The sequence below is a fragment of the Peromyscus leucopus genome, chromosome 8b (genome assembly GCF_004664715.2).
Source record: "Peromyscus leucopus breed LL Stock chromosome 8b, UCI_PerLeu_2.1, whole genome shotgun sequence".
In the NCBI taxonomy this organism is placed as follows: Eukaryota; Metazoa; Chordata; class Mammalia; order Rodentia; family Cricetidae; genus Peromyscus; species Peromyscus leucopus.
Genome location: NC_051086.1, coordinates 60,890,267 through 60,912,511, shown reverse-complemented (window position 1 = coordinate 60,912,511; position 22,245 = coordinate 60,890,267). Strand labels below are relative to the sequence as shown.

Genomic DNA, 22,245 nt, shown 5'->3' with positions numbered 1-22,245 from the left:
CAAAGAAGTAATACCTGATAGCCTCTTAATTTGAGTAGTTGAGTAGGGTACAGACAGAAATAAATACATGTAATGCAAGGTTTCTCAAGCATAGCATTAACATTTGGGAAAAGGGCAAGTTGTTACAGAGATCTGTGCTGTGCATTGTAGCATATTTTCTAGTATCTGAATTCTGCTCATGTTGTCAGTGGCAAGCCCTTGTGTCCCAAATGTTGCCAGATCTTATCTAGGGAGCAAAATCACCGCTGAGAAACATGTTGGTAAAGTGGACGTTGAGGTGGCAAGTGGAATGTATAAAGAACTGTTGCAGTACAAGTCAAGAAGAGTTAAGGGGTGTCCACGAAAAATGACTCCTTAGGGACTGAGGTTCCTCTTTCTTCCCCCTTACAGGTTTCTCTGTGTAGCCTAGGCTGACCTGAAGCTTCTCTTGAGACTCCAAAATGCTTTGATTACAGGCACACACTATCACTCCCAGCTTCTGATACTATATCTCTAGCTCTAACTATTTCTTCTTTAAAAATTTATAGTCATCATTTTTTTGTTGCTTTTGTGTGTATGGTGTATGTATGTTTGTGATGTTGTATGTACATGTGTATTCTCAGATGGTGGCCAGAGGAAGACTTCAGATGTTGTGCTATAGCCCTTGTTATTCCTTGAAGTTCTGTTTCTAAATGATACGAAAATGATAAAAACAGGAATATGTTAAAATATGATTTGTGTTTTAAAAAGAATGAAATATGGTGATAAATTGGGTAGAAATTACATGTAGGGAAGTTGGGTTAGAAGGCTGTTGCAGACTCAGTTGTATTGGTACACGCTTATAAACTCAGCACCCAGAGGCAGAAGCTGGAGGATCTGTGAGTTTGAGGCCAGCCTGCTCTACAGAGTGAGTTCCAGGACAGCCAGGACTGTTAACACACAGAAACCCTGTCTAGAAAACCAAAAAGTGTGTGTGTGTGTGTGGGGATTCTATTGCAGAAATTTAAGAAGTAGGATTAAACTGATGTATTTGAGGGAGATTAAGGTAGAACAATTTTCAATTTAGAGTTTACTAGAGATTGGAAATGATAGTGGAGAATGACTATTTTGCAAGAGAAAGAATGATTTTTGGCTTTGGTAATGATCAGAGGCTAGGATATATTGTAATAATTTAAAAATTCCAGTGGTTTAAAAGATTTTTAGTGTGTATGTATGGGATATGTGTGTAAGAGTGTATGTGGACCACAGACAACAGTGAAAGTTTGAGGAAAACTTTGGTAGTCAGTTTTCTCTTTCAACTATGGATTCTGTTGATCAAACTCAAGTCATCAGGCTGAGTGATAAATACTTCCAGCACTGAGCTATCTATCTCACTGGCCCTCCTGTGGCTTCTAACAGGAAAAAAGGCTTCTTTGTAACATGCTATGTATTGATAGATGGAGATGGGTTGGAGTCTGATTGTTCCTGTTTTTTAGTGTCTCAGGTTTATGGGGGCTCTATCATACATGTTTCTGCAGTTTTCATGACAACGAAAAGGGGATATTGCCTCTTGAATTCTCTACTTGGCCAAGTTCATTGACTAAGTGAGGTGTGACTTTAAAAGATTCCATATAAGTTAAGGAGGTGCAGCTCTTCAGTATCCTTTGAAGAGAACTAAACTATTTCAGTTATGGCAAATTTTTGTTACAGGTTGAATTAGAGCTTTTTTTCCTTTTTTGTTTTGTTTTTTTGAGGTAGGGTCTCATGTAGCCTTGGCTGGCTTTGGGTGTGGTCTATAGCTAGGGATGATTTGAACTTGCTGTCTGTCCTCTCAGCCTATTGGAAGATGGGATAACAAGTGCACACCATCATACTGGGCCACTTATTTGGTTTCTGTTACTATGCACAGCAGGTTGGCCTCAAACCCTCTTGAGTGCTGAGATTGAAGACGTGTGCCACCATGCCCAGAAGTAGTTGATTTCTTTTTATTGCATAGGTAGTAGTCCAAATCTTGGGTGTGCTACAATTTGTTGACTCACCTGTTTGTAATATTTGAAATCATTTCAGCTTTTACATTTATGAATAAAACTACTGTGAACATTTTAACCTTCCTGAAGTTTTCTAAGTTAGAAACTTTGGGATTGGCTTTGATTCTTTTAATCTCTTTCCTCATAAACTCATGGTATTTCTTCTTTATATATATATATATATATATATATATATATATTATATTTTTTTTTTTTTTTTTTTTGGAGACAGGGTCTCTGTGTATAGCCTTGGCTGTCTTGGAACTTGCTCTATAGACCAAGGTGTGTGCCACCACCACCCAGGCCCATGGTGCTTCTTAAGTATGTTTCATATATTAGAAATTGTAACATTCTTCAGATACTACTTTTTATTTCTGTGAAGGTTTATTTTAGGAGTGGGAAATTTAAGGATGATGATATAGATGGTATACTTGCTGAGCAAGATTTTTTTTTTTTTTTTTTTTTTTTTTTTTTTGGTTTTTTGAGACAGGGTTTCTCTGTGTAGCTTTGCGCTTTTCCTGGAACTCACTTGGTAGCCCAGGCTGGCCTCGAACTCACAGAGATCCGCCTGGCTCTGCCTCCCGAGTGCTGGGATTAAAGGCGTGCGCCACCACCGCCCGGCGCTGAGCAAGATTTATAGTTAAGTGGGAATGTTGACTTATTGGTGAGGAAGGTGCTGACATTGAAATTACAGAGTTGTGATAAACGCTGTTGGTGTTGGATGCACTCTATCCCTGTGTCAATTCGTACTTTCTGGTAGTTACTTTTAATTTTTTTTCTGTTTTTTTTACATGTTTTGTATGCATGTGCTATGGCATGGTGAAGAAATTTATTGCCGTGGAGGATAATCTTACTGCTATGGGAACTCCAGGAAATCATTTAATCTCTTTGGGCCTCAGTTTCATCACTTGTGTAAATTAGAACTGATAATACTTTGAAATGTTGGTCTAAGAGGATTAGATTCATTATATAGACCTGAGAACAGTACCTGGCATATTGTGTTAGTATTATCTTGGTTCTGTATTACTCAGAAGGCTTTTGTTGGGGATTGAGAGATGGCTCAGCAGTAAGAGCCACTGGCTGTTCTTCCAAAGGACCAGAGTTCATTCAATTCCTCACACCCACATGCAGTTCACAATAACTCCAGTACCACGTATCAGGCACACATGTGGTGCACAAACATACAGTCAGGCAAAACATCCATGCACATAAAATAATACGATAAATTTTTTTTTTCAAGACAGGGTCTCTCTGTGTAGCCTTGGAGCCTGTCCTTGAACTCGCTCTGTAGACCAGGCTGGCCTCGAACTCACAGAGATCCACCTGGCTTTGCCTCCCTAGTGCTGGGATTAGAGGTGTGCACCACCGCCACCCGGCCTACAGTAAAACATTTTTTTAAAAGCTTTTCTTTTCTCCTAGTTCTGATCCTCTTATGTCTTTCTTGCTCTCATTTCTCTCCTACTACAGTACTCTTTTCTTATTGTGCCGGGGATTGAACACAGCTCCTCAAGCATGTAGACACGTGCTCTACCACTGAGATATCACTCTTCTGCTTACTCAGACTTAGAGAGTTACTGAATCATCCTGTCACTGTTTGTGCCCCTTTTCAGTTGTGTTGTAGTAAATAATAGTCAATTACATAAATGAAGACTTACAAATTAATCCACCACTCAGGTTAAAGTTGTAGAATTTTTTTCTTTATTTAATCATGGAAATTGCACTAAAATTTGTCTATGGAAGTTTCCAACATCCTAGTAGGTTCCCTTTTGTCCCTTCCACCTCAGCAATCCACTCTTCTGCTTCTGTTCTTACTTCTTCACTTTTGGTTATTTTATAAATTATTTTGCTTAGTTAAAATTACTGTGAATGTATATGTGTGCATTTATGATATGTTTATATATGCAGGTAGTGTGTGTGTGTGTGTGTGTGTGTGTGTGTGTGTGTGTGTGTGTGCAAGTGGAGATCAGAGGATAGCTTTTAGGAGTTGTTTTTTTTCCCTTTTACCATGAATTTTGGGAATCAGATTTAGGACATTAGGCTTTTGTGGCAATTACTCTCTAAGACATCTTGCTGGCCTGTTTTGTTTAGTTTTTAAGGTTTTCTCTGATTGGCTCTTTCACCATGCCTGGCACATTTTTTTTTTTTTTTTTAAATAAACATTACTGCCCAACACACCTTATAATACCTTCTCTGCCTGTGTATATGGTGTCATTTTTGTGCTCCTTTGATCTTATTTTTTATCCCGTTTTATCTGTTCAAGTACTCTTCCACAGAACTGTCCCCAGCGCTCAAATTATTCTGTCCTTGTTCTTCTAAGAGTTCTTTTTGGCTCATTTTGATGTTCTAGTTTAGTACCTAATAAGATGCATTCCTTTTGTATAATTATTTGTCTTAGCTTCATGAGAACCATTATCATGTATTCCTCTCATTTAGTGCCTCACATAGGTCATATAGTAGTAGAATCTCATTGAAGTTCTTTGAAGCTTTGGATAGCAACTAGCAGTCATGGAGAAATTGACAGTGAACTAGGGCAACTATTCATAAAAGTACAAAAACCAAAAAGGATAGCACAGCTCCTTGGGTCTCTGAAAATCTTAGGCCATCCCATTGTGTTAGACTGAAGTAGAGTCAGAAACTTAGCACCACAAAGGATCATAGAAGTAATATTATTAAACAAGCTAAATAAGAATTGCTGGTATGGGTCATAGTAGATCTGTTAACTCCTTGAGATTCATGCAATATGTTAAGTTTGTACACAGGAACAGTTCAGGGTAAGAATTCATAATTTATATTTTCAAGGTATCTGTGACTGAAAAAAAATACTATCTTGCAAAAAATGACAGATGAAACACTTGAGGTTCAAAGATAGTGAAGACATGAGAGATGTCATTGTTATTCATAGTAATGATCCTGACCAAACAGAAAACTTTTAGTTTGATTTACTCTGATGTGTTTAACAAAGGAGAAATAAGAAATTGGAAGAGGGGCTGGAGAGATGTTCAGTGCTCTTTTGAGGATGTGGATTTGGTTCCCAGCACCCACAGGGCAGCTCACAACCATATGTAACTCCGGTTCCGGGGATCCCACTCATACTTCTGATCTCTAGGGGTACCAGGCACACACATGGTACACATACTTAACACGCAGGCAAAATACTTCACAAAATAAATCTTAGAAGCAAACAAACAAACAAACAAAGGTGTCTAAAACAAAGTGTTTCTGTCTCTAATTAAAATGAACTTTTAATGGGATTTAAGAAAACCTTCCTTTTTAAGCCTGCCACGGCCATACAGTTTATAAGTGGGGAAAAAAAAAAAAGAACTTTTAAGAACTTAAAATTTGAGTCAAGTGGTGGTGACACATGCCTTTGGGAGGCAGAGGCAGGTGAATCTCTTGAGTTCAAGGCCAGGCTGGTCTACAGAGTGAGTTCTAGGGCACTCAGGGCTACACAAAGAAACCCTGAAAAAAAAATTAAAATTTGGATTGGGGAGATGGCTCGAGATGGTTAAAATTGCTTGTTGCTCTTTGAGAGGACCTGAGTTTGATTCTCACAGCCTACATCAGGAAGCTCACAGCCGCCTGTAACTACACAGGAATCTGATGCCTTCCTCTGGCCTCTCTATATAGCCTCCTCTCCTCAAGCACATACACGCAAGGCATATATTTATATATGAAACAAAGAAGATCTTACCATTTAGGGACGGGGTTATATAGTTCAGTTTGTAGAGTGCTTAGATCTCCAGCATTGAATAAATAAGATGTGTTGGGACATATCTGTAATTCTAGCACTCAAGAGGTAGAGGCAGGGAGTTCAGAAGTTCAAGGTCATTCTTGGCTATGTAAGGAATTTTAGGCCAGTCTGGGCTAGAGACTTTGTCTAAGAAAGAGATAAGGAGGGGTAGGGAGGGGTGGAGTCATCAGTTTAGGTTTATGGATATATAGTATGTTCTCTCTCTCTCTCTCTTCTATATATATATATATATATATGCACATATGTGTATATATATATGCACATATGTATATATGTATATATGTATACACACACATATATGCTTAATGTGATTCAGGTCTTGTCTTCATCTCTCCTGTGTGTGTGTGTGTGTGTGTGTGTGTGTGTGTGTGTGTGTGTGTGTGTGTGTGTTGGGGATGGAATCTAGCGCTTTGCACATGTTAGGCAAAGTGTTCACTACTGCTGAGCTGCATTCCCAGTTCCCAAGTTAAATATTTACATTTAGTTCATTCAGAGTGTTGTGCAGCCAAAGCATATTTTTGTACAAAGCCTTTTCTTTCTTTTTTAAAAATAATTTTTTTACTTTATGTGCACTGGTGCTTTGCCTGCTTATATGTCTGTGTGAGGGTGTTGGATCCCTGGAGCTAGAGTTACAGACAGTTGTGAGCTGTCATGTGGGTGCTAGGAATTGAACCCAGGTACCCTGGAAGAGCAGCCAGTGCTCTTAACAGCTGAGCCATTTCTCCAACCCCCCAAAGCATTTTCTAACAGCAGGTTCAATATTTAGGCACAAATACTCCCATGTTGTCTCTGTTCTCCTTTTCCCCTGATAGTCACTAATCTTTCATTCCATTCTATTTATCAATTTGTATATTGTGTCAATTTGTCTTTATTTTCCCTCTAATATTATCTTTTCATTTTAATATGTGTGTTTTGCCTGTATGTATGTCTGTGTACTATGTGTGTGCAGTGTCTGAGGAGGCCAGAAGAAGATGTCTGATCATCTGGAACTGGAGTTAAAGACGGTTGTGAGTCACCATGTGGGTGCTGAAAATTAAGTCTGGGTTCTCTTGAAGAGCAGTCAGCGCTGTTAACCACTGTGCTCACTATCTCTTCAGCTCCTTGCTGGTTTTCTTGTTATCTACCTACCTACCTACCTATCTGTCTAGTTGTTGTTGTTGTTTTCCCTGAGACAGGGACAGGGTTTCTCTGTGTAGTCCTGGCTGTCCTGGAACTTACTTGGTAGACCCGGTTGACCTTAAACTCAAGAGATCCTCCTCTGCCCCCCAAGTGCTAGGATTAAAGGGCAAGGTCTAGGAGGATTCCAAACATAGATGTCTGTTATCTTCAGTCCTTGGTTAGTAATCATCATCCCAATCAACTAGGAAATTCACTAGTGCTTTAGTGGACAGTTTTTATTGAGGTTTCAGTATATTGATTTATAAGTAATGACCGGTTAATCTTTGGTTGTAGATTAGCCTCCAGAACAACAAAGAAATTCCTATTGTGTAGAATATTTTAAGGCTTTAAATTTTTTTTAAAGTTTATTTACTTTTTATGTACATTGGGATTTTACATGCTTGTATGTCTGTGTGAGGATGCCAGATCCCCTGGAACTGGAGTTAGGGTTGTGAACTGCCGTATGGGTGCTGGGACCGAAGAAAGAATGACCAGTGGGCAGTGGTGGCGCCTTTAATCCCAGCACCCAGGAGGCAGAGCCAGGTGGATCTCTGTGAGTTCGAGGCCAGCCTGGTCTACAGAGCGAGATCTAGGACGGGACCAAAACTACACAGAGAAACCCTGTCTCGGTGAAAAAAAAAAGCCATCAGTGTCCTGCCCCCATATTTTGAGTATTTAGTAATAGCTTATATCTCCTTCCTAGGAACTGGGGAGAAAAGCAAATTGTTTCCACCTCTCTTTGTTTTGGGTTTGAATCCAAGGCCTTACAAGCACTCCACCACTGTCCTCCCACCTGCCTTGATTCAGTCACATTCTTTTTACACCACTCCACTCCTCAGCATCCTTCCTCAGCAAACTCTATCAGCTTCTTTATTTTCCTTGAGACTTTTGAGGCAGCCCAGAAATTGGATCAAGGGCCGTGAAAACTTTGTGAAGTGATGAAAATAGTTTTTTCTGATGTGATTCCTTGTATCAAAAGTGATCAGCTAGGGTCTGGAGAGATGATTTAGTGGTTAAGAGCACTTGCAGCTATTGGAGAGGACCATAATTCAGTTCACAGTACCTGCGGCTCAACTGCTTGTAATTCTGGTTCTGGGGGTATAGCATCCTCTCATCAACAATTGGCTGGGCTTGATGATCCGTCCATCCTTTAATCTCAATGCTCAGGCGGTAGAGGCAGGGATGATATCTGTGAGTCTGAGTTCAGCTTGGTCTACATAGTGAGTTTTAGGTCAGCTAGGGCAGCAGTGAAACTCCATCTTTAAAAAAAAAAAAAAAAGCCCCCACAAGTAATAATTCTGTGATTCCTCTTTAAGAATTTCCTTACCTTATTTTACACTGTATAAATCTTAATGTAGCAAGGAAGAATGTAGACAGAAGGACTGGAGAGAATAAGACTAGATGGGCCTTTGAGATGGCTCATTGTAAAAGTACTGCCCAAGCCTGGTAACTCTCATGGAAGAGTACCAACTTCTGAAAGTTGTCCTCTGACCTCCACACATGTCTTGTCATGGTTTGCATGCCTGTAGTCATAGGCAACACACACACACACACACACACACACACACACACACACACATATTATATCCAACAGTAATAATAATAATAATAGATTACTGTACTTGTCAGGGTTCTCAAAAGGAACAGAACTGATAGAATAAGAGAGGGAGGATGATTAAAGGGGACTCATAGCCAGGCAGTGGTGGTGTGTGCCTTTAATCCCAACACTCAGGAGGCAGAGCCAGGTGGATCTCAGTGAGTTTGAGGCCAGCCTGGTCTACAGAGTGAGTTTCAGGGCAACCAGGGCAGTTACACAGAGAAACCCTGTCTCAAAAAACAAACAAACAAACAAACAAACAAAAATCTAAACAGGAGTATCCAGCAATTTAGGTTTTAGTTGATTCAAAAGCAGTCAGTTGAGCTTGAGAGATGGCTCTGTGGTTAAGAGCATATACTGCTCTTCCAGAGCACCCACATCAGCTGGCTCACAAACATCGGTAGCTCCAACTCTAGGTGATCCTTCTCCTGGCCTCCAAGGGACGCACGCACGCACGCACGCACGCACGCACGCACGCACGCACGCACGCACGCACACACGCACACAGAGAGAGATTAAAAATAGTGAGATAAAATAAAAAGCAGTCAAGTTGACAATCAAGATTAGTCATTGTAACTACAAACAGCCCTGAAGGTTATTACTTGCTAGCTTATATTGAATTCATTTATTTATCCTAAAATTTTTTGTTGTTGATTGTTTAGGATTGCCTCTTAAATAAAATTGTATCATTTGTGAATATGGTCCCACTTCTTGCTTTATAATCTGTATGCCTTTTGTTTATTTTTCTTTACTAATTGCCCTGGCTAGAACTTCCTGTACAATGTTTTAGAAGTGATCAGACAGCCAGGAATGAAGGGTGTGTATGTGTGTGACAGAGTACTCTTGTAATCTTAGCACTGGAGAGGCTAGGGCAGGCAAGAGGAAACAAGGTATTTGTTCCTTGGAAGATGGTACCTGTGAGTTTTTCTTTAATTGATTACTTAGTTAACATTTATTTATTGTTGTTGGTTTGCTTTGAGTTAAGGTCTCTATGTAACCCTGGCTGTCCTGGAACTCAGAGATCTGCCTTTTTGAGTACTAGGATTAAAGGCTTGCCCAGGTTTCTTTCTTTTTCTTTTTTTTAAAATAAAGTATTCTGCCTTCATGCCAGAAGAGGGCACCAGATCTCATTACAGATGGTTGTGAGCCACCATGTGGTTGCTGGGAATTGAACTCAGGACCTCTGGAAGAGCAGCCAGTGCTCTTAACCTCTGAGCCGTCTCTCCAGCCCCCTATTTCTTTTTTTCTTATTTTTTTTTTTTAATATTAGACAGGATCTCATATGAAGCTCAGGCTTCAACAAGTATACATTTTTTCAGTTTACTGATTATAATTCTTCTATGAAATGTCTATTCATGGAACTTACTTATTTTTGGTTCTTGGCTTGTAGAAATGCTTTATGTATTATCATAAATTGTTAATAAAGCTAGTACTTTCCAAAAAAAAAAAAAAAAAAAAAAAAACTTGTCGCACTTAATAGACGGGAGCAGACAGGCGGATCTTGTGATGAGCAGCTACAAGTGATTAGAAAGGCGAAAAAAAAAAAAAAAAAAAAAAAAAAAAAAAAAAAAAAAAAAAAAAAAAAAAAAAAATAAAGCTAGTACTTCTAGACAGTGTTGAATAGTAGAAGATGGGAGGCTGTTGTCTTAACTGTGCTATTTAACCATTATTAACTAGGATAGTATGATTTAGAATGTTTATCTTTCTAGTTTACCAGCAACAGATAATAGTGATGTATAACTTTTCTAGAAAAATACCATTATTATAACCGTGTAATAGAATACCAGTCAGCAGTAATTTATGAGACAACACTAAATACTGATCTATTGTGCAGACAGGAGCAGGATCATAGAAAAATTAAGTAACTAGCCCAATATTACACCACTAGTAAATAGAGTGCTAGTGTTTTGTCTCAAGCAGTTCTGGGGGTTGTACATTTAACTAAAGGGTAATAAAAATCTACCCTTTTTCTGGAGGCAAATGTAAAACATTTATTTCCAGAAACATCTCATCCAGCGCTCTCTCATATATATCTCAAAAATACGTCTTTCTCCCACTTAACAAAAATATACCATTAACTACCATTAAACCCAGGGAGACCGAGGCAGAGTGATCTCTGAGTTCAACTGCAAGGCCAGCCTGGTTTACAAAGGAAGTTCCAGACCAGCTAGGACTACACAGTGAACTGCAGTCTCAGTCTCCCACTCCCTACTACTCTGCCAAATATGATGGCACATTCCTGTAATCCTAGCATTGGGGAGGCAGGAGTTCTAGACCAACCACCCTTGACTACATGAGGTCCTGTCAAAAGCCCACTATTGAATAAACACCCCCATATAACTTAAATATACAAATGAGAGCATAATGTAGGATTTTTGTTTAAGACAGAGTATCATATATCCCAGGTTGGCTTCATTGTGTAGCTGAAGATGACCTTGAACTCCTTCCTGATTGTCCTGCCTCTAGTTCCTGAGTGCTAGAATTACAGGTGTGTGTGCCTGGCGCTATAGTCTTATTGTAAAAATTTGCATGTTTGGTAAAATGATAAATGTTAGCATTAAGTAATGGTATTTTAAACCAAATTAAACTTGTACTGTTAAATGTGAAGTTGATTTGGGGAATCAGTTAAGCCCAAATTTAAATTGCATAATCTTGTAATTTTCAAAAGTAAGAGAGAAAAAGAATGGGGGAAGGGGCGGGGGGGAGCGTACACCAGATATAAATAGCGAGCTATTTCCTAACTCTTTGCGTAGCATGTTAAGAGTTTGAGATTTAGTTCAAAACATTAGTTCAAGGTTGGAGTGTAAAGAAGTTTTACTATAGATTTAAGCAGGGACATTGGTAAAAGTGAAAGGAGGGAAGAAGACAGACACAGAGAGAGACTGAGCAGACTGCCCAAGAATGGACTCATGCTGCATCTCAGGAATGCACTGTGGCTCCTTTCCTTCTTTTTCTTCTTCTCCATCTCCCTTCCTTTTCTCTTTCTCCATTTCCCCCTTCCCTTCGTCCTTTCTTCCTCTCCTACTCTCTTTCCCTCTCCCATTTTCTCTTCTCTCAATATCCCCTCCCCTCTTCTCTCCTCTCTCTTTCCTCCTCCTTCCTCCCTCTTTCTGTTTTATTTTTATTTTTTTTGAAGCAGGATCTCACTATGTAGCCCAGGCTGGCTTAAAACTCACCATCTTCTTCCCTCAACTATCCAGGGCTAGCTTTACAGGTGTATGCCACCACAGGATAGATTATTTTATACATATATTGAATAAACATCAAGATGTAAATTGGCATTTTTGTTTTTTGAGATGGGATTTCTCTGTGTGGAACTCACTTTGTAGGCCTTGCTGGCCTTGAACTCAAGAGATCCACCTGCCTCTGATTCTCGAGCTCTGGGATCAAAGTTGTGCGCCACCACTTCCTGGCTTCTTCCACTTTTATCTGGGTTCTGGGGATTGAACTCAGAATGTCAGTCTTGTCCAGCAAGGTTTTTTTTTTTTGTTGTTGTTGTTTAAAATGGTTTCTCGAGACAGGGTTTCCTTGGCTGTCCTGGAACTCACTCTGTAGACCAGGCTGGCCTTGAACTCAGAGATCCACCTGGTTCTGCCTCCCGAGTGCTGGGATTAAAGTCGAGTGCTACTACTGTCTGGCTTTTTTTCTTTTCTTTTCTTTTTTTTTTTTTAATGGGCAAGTGGTTTTATATGCTGAGCCATCTCACTGTCCCCTCTCCTCCATTGGCATTTTGAACTAATTTCTAATGCTAACACTCCACTTTTGAGTCTTTTTAAAATATTTATTTATTTGTAAGGTGGGATGTGTCCACATATGTATGGAACACATAGGGAAGTCAGAGGACAACTTCTAGAAGTAGGTTCTCTTTTTCCACCAAGTGAGTCCTATGGATTGAACTCAGGTTGTCAGATTTGGCAGCAAGCGTTTTTATCTGTTGAACCATCTTTCCCGTCTCAACTTGAAGTCTTAATTACATGGATTTTAAGTATTTATTAAAAACAAACAAAAATACTCTGTGTGTGTGTGTGTGTGTGTGTGTGTGTGTGTGTGTGTGTGTGTGTTTAACTTGGATTTTCTGTAATTTAGCCTCCAGCTTGTGATCCTCTTGCTCAAGGGCTGGTATTTCAGGCAAGCAACATCACTTCTGACCCAGTGATGCTTTGAATAGTAGTATCTTTGTTTTTCATCTTTGTCCCTCATTTCTATTTGAAATATTAGGCAGATGGTTCAGAGTATCAATAGTATATTTCTCAGTATTAATTGATCTTGTGATTTTTTTTTTTAAGAAAAGGTATTTGACCTTTTAGAGCCAAATAATCTCTTAATTCCAACCCTCAACTTAAAATAATAATCAGGTTTATAAGGTTGAATTAGCTGTCAAATTATTTATAGGTTAAGTGTAAGGTCATGAGTGCATCCTGTTTATGACTGTTCTTGGTTGTATTTAATATTGCAATTATTAATATGCATGTTTCTTTGTATATCCATATGTTGAGGAAAAGATAAAGTAGGTGGTACTCTCTCTGCCAATTTTGTGTATAAAAGAACCTCCCCCCCACCTTTTTTTTTTTTTTCTCTAGAGGGACCAAACTTTTGACTTCGGTTGGCTATTTCTAGGCCTGAATCTTGACTTCTAGACCTTGTAATATTAAATCAGTTGCTTAGGGCCAATAATGTCCCTTTTATGAAAATTTGGTGATTCATAAAAGATGAAATACTGTGAAATCATTACTGTTGACTCAAGAAACATTCTTTAAGTAATACAGAATGTTTTCTGATTATCTTCTAATTCTGTTGCTTTTTGGCTTATTTGCTTAATTACCTGACTGTGTTAGGGAAATGTGAAGTTATTTAATTGTAAAAACTCATATTTTAGATTTTTAAAGTAAGTTATATAGTTTTGAAATATTTGTTTTATTTATATGTATGTGTATGTTGTGAGCCTGTGTGAGGATATGTATACCACATGTGTGCAAGAGCCCATGGAGGCCAGAAGAGGGTGTCAGATAGCTCTGGATCTGGAGTTAAAGGCATTTGTGAGCCACCTGATGTGGATGTTGGAACTGAATTAAGGTCCTGTGCTAGAGTAGTATGAACTCTGGGTCACTGAATCATCTCTCCAGCTTCTTCTAGCCTTTTTAGAAGATCGCAATCTCAGATTTGGGAGACAAGTATAGACAGACCTCTTTTTGAGGCCAATCTAATTTACATAGCAAGTTTTAGGCCACCCAGGGCTATACAGTAAGACCCAGTCCAAAAAAAAAAAAAAAAAGATGGTATGTGTGGTTTGGTGGTGGTGGTGTCCTCAAGATTGCTGTGTAACTGAGGATGAACTTGAGTTTCTTACCTTCCTGTCTTCATCCTTCTGAGTGCTGGAAGTATAGGTATGTGCACTAAACTGGCTTTGGATGTATTGGGTATAATGGTCTTTCCTGTAACCCCACTACTCAGAAGACTGAGTCAAGAGGACTGCCATGAGTTTGAGATGCATGGCGCGCGCGCGCACACACACACACACACACACACACACACACACACAGGCATGCGCGCACATTAGAAAAAACAGGACTCAAATTAACTCCATATGTATGTGTGTGTGTATTGAAATTTTTTAAATTGCGGTGTGGTGTTGCTATATTGAAATACAAAAGACAAGCATTTTCTGGCAAGAATTAAAGTTAGTTCTTTTGGGGCTGGAGAGATGGCTCAATATTTTAGAGTACTTAATTGCTTTTCTAGAGGAGGTTGCAGGTTTGGTTCCTATTATGTCTCAAAATCATCCATAATTCCAGTTCTAGGGGATCAGATGCCCTCTTCTGACCTCTATGGGCACTAGGCATTCATGTGGTCACATACTACATACATCAGGTTAAAATGTACATACACATAAAATTTAGAAATTAAGCCTTTTAATTGATTGTATTGTTTCATTAAAATGAGATCAGCTTAGAAGTCATATAAAGGGTAGGAAGAATTGGATGGCACGGGCTGGAGAGATGGTTCAGTGGTTAAGGGCACTGGCTACTCTTCCTAAAGGTCCTGAGTTCAATTCCCAGCAACCACATGGTGGCTTACAGCCATCTGTAATGAGATCTGGCACCCTTTCTGGCCAGCAGGCATACATGCAGACAGAACACTGTATACATAATAAATAAATAAATCTTAAAAAAAAAAAAAAAGAAGAATTGGATGGCACTTTTCCTCCTTGGAAGTCTAATGAAATACATTCCAATTTTAATTCCTGAAATTAAGTGAATTAAAAAAAAATAAATAACTGAACTGGCCGGGCCGTGGTGGCGAACACTTTTAATTCCAGCACTTGGGTGGCAGATACAGGCGGATCTCTGTGAGTTTGAGGCCAGCCTGGGCTACAGAGTGAGTTCCAGGAAAGGCGCAAAGCTATACAGAGAAACCCTGTCTCAATAACTGACATTTGTTATTGTGCTTACTATGGTATAGAGTATTCTGAGATTACACATGGTAACTCATTTAACCCTCATAACCACTGTATAAAGTAGGTTGTTTTTGTTTTGTACTTTAAAAAAAAGGAGACAGTTTATGAATAGTGTTGGGATTTATATCTAGCCAGTTTTATTCCAGAACCCAGGTTCTTAAGCCTCTTAATTAGGACAACCATTTTTAAGCATCAGATAATCTTATATAAAAGAGTTGGTAGCAGAACCAAGGAATCTCTGGTTCTTTCTAAGTCTACTTATGGAAGGAATCAGATGATAACAACTATATTTTAATGTATTAATCATGTGAATTAAGTTTATTAAAAACCAGGTGTCTGTGCTAAATTCAGACTTTCTTATTTTGTATTTTTTTCTTTAATTTTAATTTGTGTATGTGATAGAGACAGAGATAGATACAGATATGAGTGTGAGCATGTACTTACTGTGTAAAGGGCAGAGGACAACTTTTGGAAGTTGCTTCTTCTCCCTTATAGAACATCTTAGAAGCTTCTGCCCCTTTCTAGTTTCCTGGGATTCAACTGTGGTCATCAGACTTGAGGGGCAGCCAGGCGATGTTGGCGCACGCCTTTAATCCCAGCACTCAGGAGGCAGAGGCAGGTGGATCTTTGTGAGTTTGAGGCCAGCCTGGTCTACAGAGCGAGATCCAGGACAGGCACAAAGCTACACAGAGAAACCCTGTTTCAAAAAACAGACAGACAGACAAAACATACTTGAGGGGCAAACCCTTTTACCCACTGAGACATTGTACTGGCCCTCATTCTTTTTTTTTTTTTTTTTTTTTTTTTTTTTTTTTTTTTTTTTTTTTGTTGTTTTGTTTTGTTTTTTTGAGACAGGGTTTCTCTGTGTAGCTTTGGAGCCTTTCCTGGAACTCACTCTGTAGCCCAGGCTGGCCTCGAACTCACAGAGATCCGCCTGCCTCTGCCTCCCCAGTGTTGGGATTAAAGGTGTGCGCCACCACCGTCTGGCTCCATTTTTCTTTGGGATATATCAGATTTGATTAATGCACCGTGATCAAGTGTCTGAATTACATTTTTTGTGTTTTTTCTTATATATGAACACATTGGTAAGGGCTTTCCTCTGTAAGAAAAACCCTTCAAGTATCCCAATTTTGGGCTATTGTGATTGTGTGTATGTGTGTGGAGGTGTTAAGTGTTTTTGTTACTTTTTAAAATTATGTGTGTATGTGGTGTGTGTGTGTGTGTGTGTGTGTGTGTGTGTGTACACTCACGTGTTTGTGCATGTGTGTGCAAACCAGAGGAGGATATTAGGTCTTTGAAGATGGAATTAAGGCAGTTGTAAGTTGCCTAGTGTTGGTGCTAGTAGTCAGTGCAGGTCCTCTGGAAGAGCAGTGCATGTACTTAACTAATGAGCTGTCTCTCCAACACCTGTTTTGTTTATTAAGCCTGTGTCTTAGTAGGTAGCCCTAGCTAGCCTGGAACTCACAGAAATCTTTCTGCCACTGCCTCACAAGTACTGGGATTAAAGACATGTGCCTTTAATTATGTATGTGCCTTAGTATATATGTTTTTAATAGTATGTTAATTGTCTCTTCCTCTAGTTTCATCAAAATTGGATTATTAAGTAGTAGAAAGTCTCCCACGATTTAAAGATGAAGCTAACATTGAAATGGACTGTGTTGTAGATTGCTTCATTTTTAAAGTGCCACAGGTGATTGTGATGAGCTTAGGAACTAATGCAATAGAAGACTACACTATTCACTAACATTCTAGATCTGATACAGTTTTGTAGATAATGACTGCAAATGATCTTTTAATTATTCTTAGCAACTTTTAACTTTTTTTTCCTTTTTTCTTTTCCTAGTTGATGTCAGTGTGGCTTTATTCATACAGATGAACCAAGCATTGGGATAGCAGTATAAAATTAGAATCAGACAGCTGACTGCGCAGCAGGATGCCATCAACTAACAGAGCAGGCAGTCTAAAGGACCCTGAGATTGCAGAGCTCTTCTTCAAAGAAGATCCGGAAAAGCTCTTCACAGACCTCAGAGAAATCGGCCATGGGAGCTTTGGAGCAGTATATTTTGTGAGTTAAAGGCTTGATGTCAGAGATGTTGGAGTGAAAAATATTAAAAGAGATAAGGAATTTGCTGAGTAGGAAAACAAACCCTCCTCTCACACTGCTTTTTATACCACACATGTCTACATGCATTATGCAAGGAATGACTTTTTGCAGCTGACATCACTTGGTTGTCCTCTAATTCAATTCCATTTCAAAACTACCTAGAGATAATGTCATCTCCGCCCAGTCCCATAAGAATGCCTCCCATTTTGAGATGCCAGTTAAAAGCTCTAGCTTGGGCTGGAGAGATGGCTCAGAGGTTAAGAGCACTGCTTGCTCTTCCAAAGGTCCTGAGTTCAATTCCCAGCAACCACATGGTGGCTCACAACCATCTGTAATGAGATCTGGTGCCCTCTTCTGGCATGCAGGCATACATGCAGGTAGAACGAATAAAGAAATTAAAAAAAAAAAAAAAGCACTGGCTGCTCTTCCAGCAGACCCTGGTTCAATTCCCAGCACCCACATGGCAGCTAACAACTATCCATAATGCCAAGATCTGACACCCTCACATATAAACATACATGCAGGCAAAGCACCAAAGCAAAAACAAAACAAAAATAACCTCTAGCTTGTGCTTCCATTAACTATGGAATTGGGATCCTCCAACCCTTTCTTTGGGTGTAATTATTAAGTGAAACTCATTTAAGATTGTATTTTAAATGATACAGTGAAAAGATACATAGACTGAGCCCTAGAATCCTCTTTGGAACAGGAGCTTTTGTCCACGTGGAGTTAAGTATGTCAGTTTCTTGGCCATTAGATGTTTGTTCTCATCTCTCCTCACAGTCCCCAGTCCTTTGGGTGGTTGTTATATAACCTGATTAGTAAGTTATTGGCTGTTGGTGATTAACTTCACCTTCAGCTTCTCTCCCTTCCCCCAAGGTAAGAGTTGGGTATGTAATGCCAGTTCCAATTCTCTGGCTCAGGATTGGTTTCCCTGAGAACCATCATTCCCTCTAATCCTGTGATAGTCTAGGTTCTTTCCTCAAAACACCTCAGGTGTGGTTGAGAGAGGTTCACTGTAAATAAAAAATGCTGTTTTATCATTCACTAGTGTAGTTGTTCTGGAGGTTGCTTGCAACCAAGGACAAAATTCCAAAATTTTACCAAGTTTTGGGAAATAAAAATATACTACCCTAAATATATCTTCTGGCAAGATTTGTGTTAGTTATTCTGCAGACACGGGAATGACTCTCAGATGCTGTCCTTGGAAGACTTGTCAGTTTAGAACAGTGCTGCTTGCCTCACTGTAGTCTCCTCCCTGTAGTTTTCTTAGCGTCCCATAGCCTGCTTGCTGTCATCATCCTCAGAAGCTTTCGGAGCCTCATTCTGTAGAGTAGAGTGCTATTTCCTGGTCAACCATATGGCCATTCTTTTGAGTTTTTTACTTTGTGTATGGCTCCTGTGTGTGCACATTAATAATTTGTATGCTTTGTCTCCTCCCCCTTTTCTCTATAATAAGTTCATTTTTAAAAATTATTGAACCTTCTGAGGAAAAGATAAAATTTAAAACTTCCCTATACAGCTTTCATCTGTTCTCAGAGTATGTATTCTAAAATCCCCCTCCCCATACTTGAAGCCGAAGATAATACTGAACCTTATAACTCAATGTCTTAACTAAATACTTTCCATGTTTTGTGGCCACAGTTTTTGCATTTTGAGATGTGGCACCAAAACTAGCATACATTTCACTTCCTTCTTTATAATTTTTTAAAATGTGCATTGATGTTTTACCTGCATGTGTGTCTGTGTGAGGGTGTTGGATCCCTTGGAACTGGAGTTATAGACAGTTGTGAGCTGCCATGTGGGTGCTGGGAATTGAACCCAGGTCCTCTGGAAGAACAGCTAGTTCTCTTAACCCCTGAGCCATCTGTCCAGCCCCCTTTCTCTATAATTTTATAAATAGAATCTTGTTCTTTCTGTAGAGTTTTAGCAGCATCAACATAGCTTTTTGTTGTTGTGATTTTTGAGACAAGGTCTCTTTACAAAGCCCTGGCTGTCCTAGAATTCACTATGTCGTCTAGGCTGGCTTCAAACTCACAGAGATCTTCCTGCCTCTGTTTTCCGAGTGCTGGGATTAAAGGCATGTGCCTCAATGCCTGGCTAACATAGCTTTTTCTTAATCCAGTTGAGAATATTTTTAAAGATTTCTTTATTGAGGGAGCTGGAGAAATGGCTCAGAGGTTAAGGGCATTGGTTGTTCTTCCAGAGGTCCTGAGTTCAATTCCCAGGAACCACATGGTGGGTCACAACCATCTATGATGAGATCTGGTGCCTTCTTCTGGTGTGTGTATATATAATAAATAATTAAAAAAAAAGATTTATTTATTGATTTTTTTAAAGTGTGTGTGTGTGTGTGTGTGTGTGTGTGTGTCCGCGCACGCGCACACACACATATTGTCCCTATTTTCATGAGTTCATATGTACCATGTACATGCAGGTGCCCATGCTGGCCAGAAGAGGGTATCAGATTCTCTGGTCCTGGAGTTCTAGGTGGTTGTCAGCTTTCTGATGTGGGTGCTGGGAACCAAACCTGGGTCTTACAAGAGTAGTAAGAGTTCTTATCCATTGATGTCTCTCTCCAGGCCCCAAGTTAAAGTTTTCATTGTCATATTTTTCTTTTTCCTGTGTGTGTGTGTGTGTGTGTGTATGTGTGTGTGTGTGTGTGTGTGTTGCATGTTTTCACATGTGTGGGGACATGGATGGTCATGAGCATGTTGGGAATCAATCCTAGATTCCTCTTCTACCTCATTTGTCTAAGCAGGGTTTACCCAGAGCTCACTCTCAGGACTATTCTTGTTAGCTAGCTTGCTCCAGTGATCCTGTCTCCTTCCAGAGTTGGAATTAGGTGGACCATTAAATCTATCCAGTATGGTGTTGGTTTTCTGGGGAATCCATACTCTGCTACTCTCTATGTTCCTTGTGATTTCCTGTGTTGTAGGTGCTATAACCAGTGAACCATCTCCCCAGCCCCCTTTGTCACCTTGTTGTAAGACAGTATTTCTCTGTGAAGCCCTGGCTACCCTGGAACTTTCAATGTAGATCAGGATGACCTTGAACTTACAGAGATCTGCCTGCTTCTGTCTAAGTGCCTGGCTTATTTTCATACTTTTTTCTTCGAAGGAAACAGTCTTCTCTTTGTCATGTCAAGATAGCTATTATCTCATTACTCTCATAGTTTGGTACTGTTACTGTGTAAATTTATGATTGTTTGAACACAAGGACTTAGATAACCATGACAAATCATCAGGATGCTCTGAGTCACTTATGGGTGGGTAGAGTTTACATCATAGATGTGCTGGACAAAAGAAATGGTTCACGCAGGACGGTTGTGGCACACGCCTTTAATCCCAGCACTCAGGAGCCAGAGCCAGGAGGATCTTCGTGAGTTCGAGGCCAGCCTGGTCTACAGAGTGAGATCCAGGACAGGCACCAAAACTACATAGAGAAACCCTGTCTCGAAATAAAAAAGAAAGGAAGGAAGGAAGGGAGGGAGGGAGAGAGAGAGAGAGAGCGAGAAAGGAAAGAAAGGAAAGAAAGAAAGAAAGAAAGAAAGAGAAAGAAAGAAAGAAAGAAAGAAAGAAAGAAAGAAAGAAAGAAAGAAAGAAAGAAAGAAAGAAAGAAATGGTTCACGTCCTAGCCAGATGGAATATGCTACTGAGAATGGCATATAATTGCAGACTTTTAGAGAAAGCCAGGTGAGAAAGAGAGGAAGACAGAATTACCATAGGTCAGAAAGATCAAGGTTCAGAGCCTACATTTTAGTTCAAAATACCTAACCAGTTGATAGAAATGGCCAAACTTTGGGATATTGGATTTAGAGTACAAATCCACTTTTCAGTTTTGAGTATGTATGTACATACTTTAAGAGTATAATTGCAGATATCTATGACAATTCTATCTTTAAATTTTTGAGGAATATTCTAACTGCAAGTCCAGCAGCTACCGTTTCCATTCCCACCAACAGTAAAAACTTTTAATTTCCCTACCTTTGTGATAATGCCTGTTATTCTAATAACCATTGACATTGAACATGTTTTGTTGTTTAGACAGGGTCTTTCTTTGTAGCCCTAGCTTTCCTGGCTCTCACTGTAAGGATCAGGATGGCTTCAAACCATTCTCTATCTGTATTGGTTATTTTTGTTGTTTTAAAGCTGTATATGGGGGCAGACACTTTTAATCTCAGCACTTAGGAGTCAGAAACAGGTGTATCTCTATGAATTTGGGCCAGTCTGATCTACTTAGAGTGTTCCAGGCCAGCCAGGGCTGCATAATGAGAATGTATCTCAAAAAAACAATTTTTTTTTTTTTTTTAGTATTTTTGAATTTTTATGTGTGTATGCCACAAGTGTGAGGGTATTTTCAGAGGCCAGAAGAGGGCCTGAATTCTCTGAAGCTAGAGTTAACAGCTGGTTGTGAAACACCCAATATGAGTACTTATAATCAAACTGAAGACCTCTGGAGGAGCAACAAATGTTTTTAACCACTGAGCCATCTCTCTACTCCCAATCTCAGGTCTGTGGCTTTGTATTTTAAATAGCCTTCTGTCTAGACTCTATAAAGAACTCTTAGAACTCAGTAATAAAGATGCATAGTATAGAACATGAATATTATAAATAATTGAATTAGAAATTTTCCAAAGAAAATTACAGATGGATAATAAATAAAGCTTATAAAAAATATTCAACATCATTACTCATGAATTGCAAAATATTTTGTAAAGTATCATCACAAAAGGCCACATGTGGTTCCTTTTAAATGAAATGTCCAGAATAGGCAAATCTCCAGGCATAGGAAGTAAGTCTATCATTGCTTAGAGAAGTTGCCTAAAGCAGATAGAATGATAGGCAAACGTGGTATAAGGTAAAGCCAGCCATGGTTATAAACACTTCAACATCAGAACTCAGGAAACTGAGGCAGGAACGTTTCAAGTATGAGGCCAGCATAGGATATATTAGTGAACTCAAGTCTTGTCTAGCTTATAGATTTTTAGAGACTGTAAAAAACAGAATAAAAAAACAGCAGAAACACACTCCAAACCTTATAGATATGATTTGTCATGTTGAACACTTAACTTTTCTAATTTTGATTTTTTAAGTGTTGGCTTTCTTTACTGTTGAGAAGATTTGGAAGTAGCCCTTCCTAAACTTTCAGCATGTAAGTTTATATAAGGTAGTGCACACCTTTGATCCAAGCACT

At 39.2% G+C, this 22,245-nt stretch overlaps 1 protein-coding gene across 2 annotated transcripts in view; it reads left to right on the top strand.

Annotated features, from left to right (window-relative positions):
* Window positions 1-22,245, top strand: part of Taok1 (TAO kinase 1) — a 116,377-nt gene that overhangs the window by 36,047 nt on the left and 58,085 nt on the right. For both annotated transcript variants that reach the window (XM_028866822.2, XM_028866821.2), the window contains exon 2: window positions 16,789-17,010. In XM_028866822.2, coding sequence (XP_028722655.1) covers window positions 16,879-17,010 — 132 coding nt within the window. In that variant the 5' untranslated portion in view covers window positions 16,789-16,878. The remainder of the gene's footprint in view (window positions 1-16,788; window positions 17,011-22,245) is intronic.